The sequence below is a fragment of the Prionailurus viverrinus genome, chromosome F1 (genome assembly GCF_022837055.1).
Source record: "Prionailurus viverrinus isolate Anna chromosome F1, UM_Priviv_1.0, whole genome shotgun sequence".
Classification (NCBI taxonomy): Eukaryota; Metazoa; Chordata; class Mammalia; order Carnivora; family Felidae; genus Prionailurus; species Prionailurus viverrinus.
In genome coordinates this window covers 26712668-26724874 of record NC_062577.1, presented here as the reverse complement: position 1 = coordinate 26724874, position 12207 = coordinate 26712668, and the positions used below count along the sequence as shown (strand labels likewise).

At 42.8% G+C, this 12207-nt stretch overlaps 1 protein-coding gene across 6 annotated transcripts in view; it reads right to left on the bottom strand.

The window, feature by feature from the left end:
- PTPN14 (protein tyrosine phosphatase non-receptor type 14) overlaps nt 1-12207 on the bottom strand; it is a 177940-nt gene that overhangs the window by 46781 nt on the left and 118952 nt on the right. For all 6 annotated transcript variants that reach the window (XM_047841372.1, XM_047841377.1, XM_047841376.1 and 3 more), the window contains exons 4-5: nt 7179-7276; nt 4771-4838 (exon numbers count right to left, since the gene is read on the bottom strand). In XM_047841372.1, the coding sequence (XP_047697328.1) occupies nt 4771-4838; nt 7179-7276 (166 nt within the window). The remainder of the gene's footprint in view (nt 1-4770; nt 4839-7178; nt 7277-12207) is intronic.

Sequence of the window (12207 nt, the reverse complement as noted above, 5' to 3'; positions counted from 1 at the left end):
AGAAACCTCGGAGGAGGTGGAGGCAGCTCTTATTTTCCGTGCATTAACTGATTAATTTGCTGTTTTCCTGTCTAGCCATCCACTGAAATGACTCAAGTCCACGACAGGGAACAGCAAAGATGCCGCGTGGCTTGCACACGGGCGCGATGGGTGTGCATCCAGGTATTGAGTGGTAGTCCTAACGTGGTACTAATTGTGAAAAGCTAATGAAAGGCATGTGGCCGTAGGAGAAAATAAAGAAAGGTAAGCGAAGATCAGAAAGTGCCCCATGAAACCTCAGCTTCCTACTTTGAAAGGAGAAAAGCCCAAAGGTGCGCCTCTGCTATCCCACTCCATTCAAGCGCCTCCATCTGCGTGTGGGGCCTCCCTGAGGTATGCGGCCTGCCACAGGGAAGGCGCGAGCGGCCCTGCGTGAATGAAAAATGGCAGAGTGCATGCCTGTACACAGTGGCACACCTGTGGAGTGCTCTGTGTACTTCGCTTTGTTCCTCGCTCTGCCTCAGAAATGCCATTTGACGAATTCGGTTGCTTTTGTAAGATCAAACAAGGCCATTCATCCCATCTTCCCTCCCCCACCAAAGGAATGTAGTCTTCTCTTTGAATTCTCCAGTGGAACCTCGCAGAAGGTTTACAACCTTCCATGGCTCCCCACTGCCTGCTCAATTAGGTCAACACCTGGGCCTGGCATTCAGACCATTCTTCGGCGTGACCCGGCCTTCCCTTCCAGGCCTCCTCTCTCAAAGGTTCAAGGCCTCAGGCAAACCCTTCTTCCTAACAGAATGCTTGTATGTCTCCTGACACACTCATGCTGAGCCTTCCTGGAAGAAACACCAGGGGCCCATCACACTGAGTGAAACGGCACCCTGTCCTTCAGGTTTCGTCTCAACTACCGTTCCCTTGACGGGACTTCCATATTCCCCCATGCCGGATGTAGTAAGCCTTTCCTCTTCCACTCTGAGTGTGGCTCATACAGCCCTCCCCACGGCTGGCCTACTGTCTCTCTTACACAGTTATCCGGATGCTCATCTGACCCTTCCTCCTTCACCCTCCCTCTTCTTCATCACAGACAGGCCCCTAACGGCACCAGCTCTTCTCCACATCACTTACGGGCCTATCACGGGGCTCTTACATGATGCCCACTTATTATTTTTTTTTTTAATTTTTTTTTTCAACGTTTATTTATTTTTGGGACAGAGAGAGACAGAGCATGAACGTGGGAGGGGCAGAGAGAGAGGGAGACACAGAGTCGGAAACAGGCTCCAGGCTCTGAGCCATCAGCCCAGAGCCTGACGCGGGGCTCGAACTCACGAACCGCGAGATCGTGACCTGGCTGAAGTCGGACGCTTAACCGACTGCGCCACCCAGGCGCCCCACATGATGCCCACTTATAAGCTCTCCATATGCAGTAAGTGATCAATAAATGCTTATTGAACTAAACTCAACAGGCAACTCAGGAGGCAACAAAGTTTCACGTCCTCAAACCGGAGTTTCTAATCACACAGAGAAGGTTAATGATCGTTTGCACCTTCTGCCTGTCCTCTGCTTACATTTCAAAATTCGTGGAGTGTTGCTGCCCGAAAAGCACAGTCTTCAGCCTCCTTGTGCTTGCATGCTAGAGACAAGAGGGTCATGCTAATCATAAGACGATAACGATGGCAATGACAAGGACAACTACTTCCTGAGAATTCACCGTGTGCCAAGTAACGTACTTCACGTGCATTCTCTCCTTTAGTTATCCCAGCTGGAGTAGGCATGCTATCCTCATTTTTAGATAAGAAAATGGAGGCTTTGGTGAGACAAATAATCAAATTTTAAAATAAACTAAATCAAATAACGGCCCAAGTTCACATAGCCGGTAAATGGCAGCCAGGACACGGGCACAGAATGCTTGGCTCCTATAGTGTGAGCCACCTGACCACAGGCCACAATGTATCCAGGGTACGACATGGGGCAGAAAGACAGGGCAGAAGCCCAGGAACATCCACAATTCAGATATACACACTGACATCAGCTTCTGTCACAGTGTCCTCAGTGCTGTCCAACAAGACTTTCTGCAATGATGGAAATGTTCTATGTCCAAGCTTTCTAGTACAGCAGGGTTAGCCACACGTGGCTACTGAATGTTTTTATTTTTTAAAGTGTATATATTTTGACAGAGAGAGAGAGAGAGGGAGGGAGGGGCAAAGAGAGAGAGGGAGACAGAGAGAGAGAGAGAGAGAGAGAGAGAGAGAGAGAGAGAGAACCCCAAGCAGGCTCCACACTGCCAGCACAGAGCCTGATGTGAGGCTCAAATTCACAAACCATGAGAGCTTGACCTGAGCCAAACTCAAGAGTCGGTCGCTTAACCAACTGAGCCACCCAGGCACCCCTACTGAGTGCTTTTTAAACGTAGCTAAGGCAACTGAGGAACTGAATTTTTAATTTTATTTAACTTTAAGTAACTTCACTTTGAATGTATATCGCCAGCCACATGGCACAATGTATGTAGCCACTATCCCAAGGAGGGGAAGTTTGGATCCGAGAATAACATATCCATATTCGTTCGTTCACTGTGAGATTTAACGAGGTCTATGCTGTTCAGGTATCTGATTTGCTCAGAGCCCAGTGGAGACCGTCATATTCTGGAAAAGGTGTGATACACAACTCCTTCCAGCCTTCACAGACAGCACTGGGACCTGCCAAAGCATTCTAACATCTACAGACTCGTAAGTATCATGCTGGCAATCACCATAAAAAATTCTAAATAGCACCTAAGCCTGGTCTCTGCCCAAAGACTAGGTGAGTAAGAGCATTTTAGGAGACAAAGGTGAAAAAAAAATTGTGGAAAATTCTCAACCCAATTGATTATCTCCACTAGCATAAAAAGGCACGCTCTCTAAAATTCTAAGGTGTGAGCCTCACTTTCGTCTCCCCGAGCACGCTGGGGAAGCTCTGAGATGTTAGAGATGTTGGTTCAAGCATGTTGACACCAAATCCTATGAAGAGCTTCTGCGCCAAGTAACATGCTAATCTCTTTGAATGCAGGTCGATTTGATGGGTAGAGTTAACAAGGCATGAAAAACAACAGATTTATCAGACGATACAGATGTTTTCTTGGCGGGAAGAAGAATAAGGACAGAGTTATTCATGAAACCATAGAGATCTCGCAGTATTTCCCTAACCTGTAAGAATAAAGGTTAAGTATGCGGCAACCTAAGCTCATCTCAAGCCCTGACAGGGATAATGACTACAGCCTTACATATGCTAGTCTTTCAAAACTTGAACCCTTGTCACCAGACACACTACTTTCTCCCATGTGCCACAGCCAACTGGATGCCAAGTTCTGCTCGTTTGATTTCCAAAATATCTCTTGCTTTGCTTTCGTGTTCTTCTTGTCACTCATAATACCTAAATCACCTCCTGCCCAGAGCACCATGATTCTCATCTGACCTCGTTTCACAAACGGTCTTACTGCTCTAATCCAGCGGTTCTCAAAGTGTGGGGTCTATAAATCCCCAGAGTCCACGGGCTCTTACTCCTGAGATGTTTCATCTCATCTGCTGCCACTCCCCTCTGCCACTCCTGAGTGACAATCAGATTCACCACAGACTCTTACACGATCACTCATGCCACCCTGCCCCTGCTCTTTCCCTCCCTGTCTAGATCATTCCTTGTTCCCTACCTGTCTGCCTGCTGCAATCCTACCCACCCTCTGAGACACAACTCGCCCACCATTAGTCTTTAAGCCTTTCCTAACCCCCCCGCCCCCAGCAGAGGTAACCTCTCTCCACATAAAATCCTGACTGCACTTTATTACTCTTGGCTTTGCATTCTGATTTTGCAAACTTCCTATTTACTCAACTATTCGGCCGCTTCCCTGAGAACAACCACCGTTTCTTATATAACTTTATTTCCTGGTAGTTAGTTACCCAGGCCAGTGCTTTGGGCAAAACAGTTGATAAAAAAATAAGTGATGAATGATCAGCGTTTCTAAAATCAGAGCCAGGATACTGCAGCAGGTATAGCTTTTCAAACATTTTAATTCCTCCTCATTAAAACTCTTCTCATTTACCCCAAAGCTTCCAAACAGCAAACATACATTCTCCCGGGATTAAAACCTAGCCTCGTTCCTAATTTAACCCAAGACTGGGCATTTGACTCCATTGACTCATTCAATGAAATTTCACGAGTGCAGAATATACGCCAGTTAACAGTAACAAGACAGAAAGGGTATCTGCCTATGGACCACAGAGCTGACGTCCTGGCTGACAATCCGTCAACACTGAACACGTTTAGATAGTAAAAGGGCCCTGAAGAATGCACATAGAAGGTGACTTAGCAGGAAGTGGTTGATGGCTGGAGTGTATCATACAGGTGGTCAAGGAAAAGGGAGTCGTCTTTGAGGAGGTGATATCTGACTCAAGATTTCAATGTCAAGTCACAGAAAGATCTGGAGCACAGTACTGAAGGCACAGGAAATCCAAGGACGAAGGTTCTGGGATGGGAACAAACTTGATATGTTCAGAAAGTTAAGAAGAATGCCATGGCCCTGGAGAGGTGGACACGGGGACTGGGGAGAGGGGTGTCAGGGGACAGAGAGGTGCCTTGAGGAGGCGGGAAGAAGTACCTTTTTCAGTGTTTGTTTATAAAATGCGTCCCCACTTTATAAATGCATGGACTTTCCTCCCTGGGGAAATATACGTATGTAAAATCCTCTGAGATTTTCAAAGGAAACAATTAAACACCCAGAGAAGGTAGAAAATTAATTAAGAAAAAGGAAATCACACTTACCATAGGAAACAGCACATATTCTCTGAGGAAATCTTGAGAATCAAACTGATTGTAGTCTCCAAAATCAGCTGAGAAGAAAAGTGGGGGGAAGGGTAGTATTTATTATATGAAATTAAAGATGGAATAAAGCAAGGGTAAAATTATCGCCACATTTATTATTCCCACTTCGTCCTATTTCTTCACTATTCGATAAAAAAAAAAACGGTGCCACGACATGTTTGATATTGTTACCACTTTTACTTAGCAATACTGTAAATATCAGCATGTGAGCCCTATTACACAATTTTCTAGGGGAAAAAAATGGGGAAATTTGAAAGCGATCCCTGAGCTATTTTAAAAATTTGAAACAAACCTATACTTATGTTTTTGTTAAATATGCACCAACACATTATCTTAAGAATATCTGCCAAGGGGGCTTTTTAACTCAAGGTTAATTGGGAGAACTGAAGAGCCAAACCCATCTGCAACTTTTCATATATTTGCAGCTGGAAATTCCCACCGTAAATCACCATTGGCAAGCAACCCTGCACATTTTTACACCTCCTAAACAAGCTGACATGTTGCAAGATGCCAAAAATTCTGTTTGGTCCTGTTTTCATCTCACCACGGGATGTCTGAGCACATGCAAAAAGAAACTGTGTCTGTATTATCAATCTATACATGCCTTGCATCTAATCCTACCTGCTCTCAAAAAAGATCAAACTGCATACAGACTTAATTTCATGCAAAAAATCTGGCATCAGGCAGAAATGGGTGCAGGTATCTTTGGGGTACAAGAGATACAGAATGCAAGAGTCCACACACAAGGCCAGCGTCCACACGTTGCTGAGAAGACAGAGACGTACCTAAGAAACTCAGCATTTAACTAATGAGCAATTAGGTGAGGCATTCAGGATGGCAACAATCACATGCTCGGCCTGTCTTCAAATTTACTCATCAGTTACTGTATTTCATCACGACGTATAACTAAGTGGATGTGTCTTCCTAAGGGCCCAACAAGGGTTCTTGGGAAAATTATTTTACAAATACGAGAGCTAGGGGAATGGCTGGCTTCAAGACCCCAGCGAGCAGAGAGTTAGTTCGCCAACTTCCTTTAGCCTGAAAGCTATCACACCAGGATCTTCCAGGATCCAGGAGGCCTGTGATAAAGCCAGGCAGGGATTGAAGAGTAAGAGGCCAAAACGAGTAATAAAGTGAAGAAAGGAGAAAACTTTTTAAAAAGAGAAAGATCCAATTTGCAGAGGAGGGACACAGTGGATCTTCTCTCTCTTCTTCCTACTAAAGGGGGTCTTCTCCTTCATTTTGATGATCCTTCTTTCATGACCACTAACTGTTCTTTCGTATTGTTCTGGGCACCGTTCCTTTCCTTTCCAGTCTTTAAGCGGAGAGATGGGATACAAACATATTTTGTGTATTTTCATCCACAAGGTAACGATAGCTAACTACTGGAGTCGTACGTCCAACAAAAATTGCTAAACTGCTAATACTCCGGGATGAAAGAGATCAAAGGACGTCTGCCTCTTTAGACATTCTAGAACCCAAAAGGTTCAACTTCAGTTCAGAATTTGGGATGGGAAGTTCAGTTCACAGCTTCTACAACAACAGTCCTCACAGCAAGGGCTTGGCGGCTGGCATTCCGTCTGGACACGAAGTGATTTTAAAGAAAACAGTCTCTGAAAGGGAAACCTGTTTCTTTTAAAAAATTCTATTTTATCTTCTTGTTTCCAATATGACTAAAGGCAATTAAGGTACCAATCAGTTAAGAGTAATGTATAAATATATGTAAAAGTCATGTGACATATTTTACATAAATATATGTAAAAATATATGTAACAACTTAGAAATGGTAAAAACAATCGCTCCCATAACTCGAAGTAGGATAGATTGAAAGATGAAGGTACTTCACTATGTGTTTGTTGCTTCGCAATATCTATCTATCTATCTATCTATCTATCTATGTCATTACACATACATATACATATGTTCCTCTCTTTAAGTGTGTGAGTACAAATTAGACTGCAATATTTAAAGCTATCACACTTGAAACTGATGTGAAAGTCAAAGAGTCACGACATGAAGCCACAAAATATGACCACACTGGGCAGTGGAATCATTCTGAGAAAATGTTCCACAAACCCTGCATGTAGCTTTAATTAAAGTCAGGATGGAAGCTGCTATTTCTTCAAATAAAACTACAATTATACAAGCGTGAGCAATTTGCAAGCAGCCTTGCGAAGTCCACCAGCCTGCCACCAGAAATCACTATGTCCGCGTTTTTAACGTCTCTTGAAATGAAAAGTGAGAGTTACCGAGGGATCGTTTCAGTAAATGCACTTTTTTTCTCAGAGAGGCCAGCAACACGGCAAACAGAAAATGCGATCTCGTGGGCCGGCCGCCATGCTCCTTACCTTGCACGGCCAAGCCGGCCAGTCGGATCACCTGCTCCAACGCACACCGCAATCGCCCTTCAAGCACGTCCTTTTTGACTTGCAGGTAATACTGATACCTGTTTATGGGAACAGAGGAACAAATAACCTTAAAAACACATACTTGGAACATGTTCCCACAACATCGATGTCTTGCTGTATCAAACTCTGTGTGCACAGCGGGACGCACAGGTGATGCTGCTAAAGGTCAGCTGTATTAAAGATGGAAAGTGCCCTCTTCCCGTGTTTATCTTTCTTTGATGTGGCAGGTGCCACATCCCATGCATTCTCAGTTTGAGAACATCCTCATCAAATCACTTCAGTGTAGGTCCGCAGGATGAAATACTGATAAGGACCCATTCCGCGTCACAGACATCAGGAATAAAAATGTTCTTCCACACCTGGCTGCCCACAGCAACACAGCTGCCCAGCCTACATTCAACAGTGGGGCATTCCCCAAAAAAGTTCTAGAAACATGTCATTTTTTCTTTTTTTTTAAACTCAAAAGTTTGGTAGAGCAGAACACAAAGAGGCCAAATAATTTGGCATTCTGCTAATGGATAGGATAGAGCTTCTGAGAGCGAGGCTAACCCTACAGGTCTGTGGCTCACAAAAATCCAACCTAAAGCACATTCTCAAGCCAGCATAGCACAGGTGAACATAATGTGCCCATGTACAACATCAAACCTCAAAGTAGACCACTGCTCTCAGAAACCAATAAATACAGTGTATTGTTTCCTTGCCAATAAAACTGTATTCTTAGAATTACCTACACATTTAGATATCTCCTCACCCCAAACCTTTCTTCCTAGGACTCCACTTCCCTTGACCATACTCTTAAAACAGTCACCTCTACAACAGACTTTTCCTAGCACCAATTATTGGCAAATGCTAACAACCTTTCTGCTCTTGGTAACCATGACTTTCTACTTTTTCTAAACTTGGACATGTCAATGCAGGGAGTTCAAGAGTGATCCAAAGCTCAACTCTTTTAGAGAGAGGCAACGAACACTGAGAGCTAATTATTGCTATCTCTACCTTGTTATCATGGATATCATTACATATCAATCCAATGCCTATTTGAGGGAAGGACTCAGGCTCCCTGTCTCCTCTAATAGAGTCTCTATTTCTTCTCTCCTCTTGGGTCTGCTGGTCAGGGTAGAGACAACCATGTCAGGCTCTGGTGGGGAAAACCTATACTCAAATCAGAAGGACCGACACTGAGTTATTTAAGACTTCTTTTTTGTAAAACTTAGCATGTAATGGAAAAACACCCTGTTCTTCCTACACCCAGCCTAACTTTCACCTAAAATATTCATAATCATTTTACAGGCTCCACTACTGAATCAAGAGTTTTACTTCCCGTCCACATCAAGAAACGTATACTGGGGCACCTGGGTGGCTCAGTCGGTTGAGCGTCCGACTTCGGCTCAGGTCATGATCTCACGGTTCATGAGTTCGAGCCCTGTGTCGGGCTCTGTGCTGACAGCTTGGAGCCTGGAGCCTGCTTTGGATTGGATTCTGTCTCCCCCTCTCTCTGCCCCTCCCCCACTGGTGCTTTGTCTCTCCCCCTCTCAAAAATAAACAAACATTAAAAAAATTTTTAAAAATAGAAATGTATATAAGTGCCTGTGCTGATTCTCAGAGACAAGTCCCTGGTATGTGTAGAAAATCTCTGTGCCCACTCCGTGCCCTGAGGTCAGTGGGCAGGGCTCTGTCTCACCTAGTTACTTTATATATCCTTAGCTGGTGAGAAGCATCATGGATTCTAAATCCCAACAAATAGGAATACAGGTTACATATAAGAACATGTGGTTAAAAGTCTTTGGTAATGAAGTAGCAGTTTCTGACAGTGCGCAATCAGTAAGGAGGAAATACTAGGTAGGATATTTCTTAAAACCCTGTGAAAGTGAAGGCACTGCCTGGGGATGGAGGAAGGGGCAGAGTTTTGGACAATCGTGTTTGATGGAAAGAAAAGGGGAAGTCATAGCCTGTCTCTTCATTATTCACAGCAGAGAATCAGAGTAAATGAAAACATTCTGAAGCAATAATTGTGTATGAAGTTAAAGAAACACCAAGAGTAAATTGAAACATCACAGACTAAAGAAATCTGGATCGCTACAGTTAAAATATGCCACATGTTATCTTCTGGTTTTCTTCTTTCACCTGTTCACTCAAGTTCTGTCCCCAGGCTCAAGTGTATTCAAGCTCCACCTCTCCAAACGTTTCACCCGAGGTGAGTTAACACTACAGAAACGTGGTCCCATGCGCTCGCATAATATAAGGGCCTGCTCTCTGCCCACTTTTCTCCCATCCTAAGGAGGAAAAGGTAGCAAGTTCTGCACATGGTACATGTTGAGGATCTAAGCTTCCATGGTTTTATTCGGCAAACCAAGAGCTCCAACAGAAATGGTTTACGTTAGTGCCTTTGCCTCAAGGCACATGCACCCTGCCAATGATGGGCAAAGCTCAGGTTCTATAGCCTCACTTGAAGAGCAGATTTGTGTCTAAAAATGCAATCTGATGCACATTATTAGTTCATCTCCTGGGGGAAAGCTCAGTAGAACTTGAACCAGGAGGGAAAACATGGGCTGTGGAAGCTTACTTCCCATTCCATGTAACCCAGCACATTCCCTGTTTGTGTTCCCTTCCCTCAAGGCTCTTCCTTAGTATCATCTGCCATGTTCTTTCCTTGTGCCCTAGCCTGACTCTTGGTTTTCCTCTGGCACCTGCCTTGTGCCTCATGGAAACAGTAAAAGTCCCACTCATTTGTATGAGGTAACTTTCACTTGCAGAGACTAAGAACTGTATCTGCTAACTAACTTGGATGTAAATTAAAAAAATAAATAAAATGGTAAAAAAATAAAAATAAAGATAGTAAAATAAAAAAAATGAGTGATCAAGTCACAAATAGACATGGTGGAAACTCAAATGCACGTTACTAAGTGAAAGAAGGCAATCAAAGAAAACTACATACTCTATGATGCCAACTATATGACATTCTGAAGCAAAACTATGGACACAATAAAAAGATCAGCAGTTGCCAAGGGTTGTTGGGGGAGGGGGAAAATGAACAGAAAGAGCTCAGAGGATTTTTAGGAAATATTTTTAGTGAAATTTTTAGTGAACAGATGATATTATAATAATATATATCCTTATACTGATACATATCCTTATAATGATATATATTGTTATATTTGTCTAGACCTATATAATGTACAACACCAAAAATAAAATTGAAGGCAAAAAAAAAAAAGAGAGAGAGAGAGAGAGAGACTAAGAATTGCCCATGAGTCTTTCATGGAAGATCCTTCAGGCTTATAACCGGGCCAGTTCTTAGATAACTGAACACCTCCTTGTGGAAATCTAGGAAAGCAAGAGGGTCCCAAGTCATCAAAGGATCTTTTAGGTGTCAAGAGTTCATTGTGAAAGGAGATAGACCTTTGAAGAGGAGCCATTTAGACTCTGAAGATCACGCTTTCAAAAGTGGGGGAATCAGAAGAAAAGAACCATGAGGAAGTGTTACTTCACCTTACTGCCAGAGGATCCCGCCGCGGCTTTCTTCAGGAAAGTTAAAGGACATCGGAACTGAGTAAACAAAACAACCAAACAACAACAACAACACAAAACCCAGAATTTCGGGATAGGAAGGAATCTTAAGTTTACTGCAGAAAAGTGCAATGGGAATGGGATTAGAAAGAAAGAAAGAAAGAAAGAAAGAGAAAAAGAAAGAAAGAAAGAGAAAAAGAAAGAAAGAGAAAAAGAAAGAAAGAAAGAGAAAGAAAGAAAAAAAGAGAAAGAAAGAAAGAAAGAAAGAAAAAGAAAGAGAAAGAAAGAAAGAGAAAAAGAAAGAAAGAAAGAAAGAAAGAGAAAGAAATAAAGAAAGAGAAACAAAGAGAAAAAGAAAGAGAAAGAAAGAGAAAGAAAGAAAGAAAGAAAGAGAAAGAAAGAAAGAGAAAAAGAGAAAGAAAGAAAGAGAAAGAAAGAAAAAAAGAGAAAGAAAGAAAGAGAGAAAGAAAGAAAGAAAGAAAAAGAAAGAAAGAGAAAAAAGAAAGAAAGAGAAAGAAAGAAAAAAGAAAGGAAGAAAGAAAGAGAAAGAAAGAAAAAAGAGAAAGAAAGAAAAAAGAAAGGAAGAAAGAAAGAGAAAGAAAGAAAGAAAGAAAAAGAAAGAAAGAGAAAGAAAGAAAGAAAGAAAGAAAGAAAGAAAGAAAAGGAAAGGAAAGAAAGGAAAGAAAAAAGAAAAAGGAAAAGGAAAAGAAAGGCCAACCAACCAACCAACCAACCAAAACCAAACCAGAACATACAATTTCAAGGCAGGAAAAGTGGTAAAGTTCACCCCCTTCTCCTAATCCTACAACGCTGAATCTCTTCTATTAGCATCCACTCCCTGCCATCTTGAGTGGTTCTGACTCATTTTCTGTTCTACAAGCCCAGGAGAAATGTGGATATTCACACTTATTAACCACTTCCTGTGCACAGAAGTTGGTTAGGAGCCGAGGGATATCCTGGAGAGGTTGATGACTGTCAACAGGGGCGCGCTTCGTCTCTTGGACCACTGACGCCATGGTTCTCTCTCCAGTGCACTACTAAGGGCTCAGCTTTTAAGAACCAAAGAGTGAAGCTTTTTAAAAGGTGTTACCCTAGCATTATCTGCCATATCTAGAGCCTTTGATCATGCAGGGCCCTTTAGGAATGTAACTTGCAGAAGTCAGCGAAATAATCGTAGTTTTTCTCATCCTGCCGATTCCAACTTTCACCTACAGTTATCACTTCTACAACATGTGAGGAAGTTCTAGTACAGATCCATTCCATTCCAGGCAACAGTGTGTTCCAATTCACTAGCAAGGAACAGCAGCATTGTTCCCGGTCATTCAGGTTGGACGCAGGCTGAAGAACGAGAGGCTGAAGAGGCAGAGCTCTTTCCTGGAAGCCATCCAGACTATGCGAGAATCTGAACGGAGTTAATGATACGCTGTTACTACCACACGAGACTGTGGATGTGACGATGTGA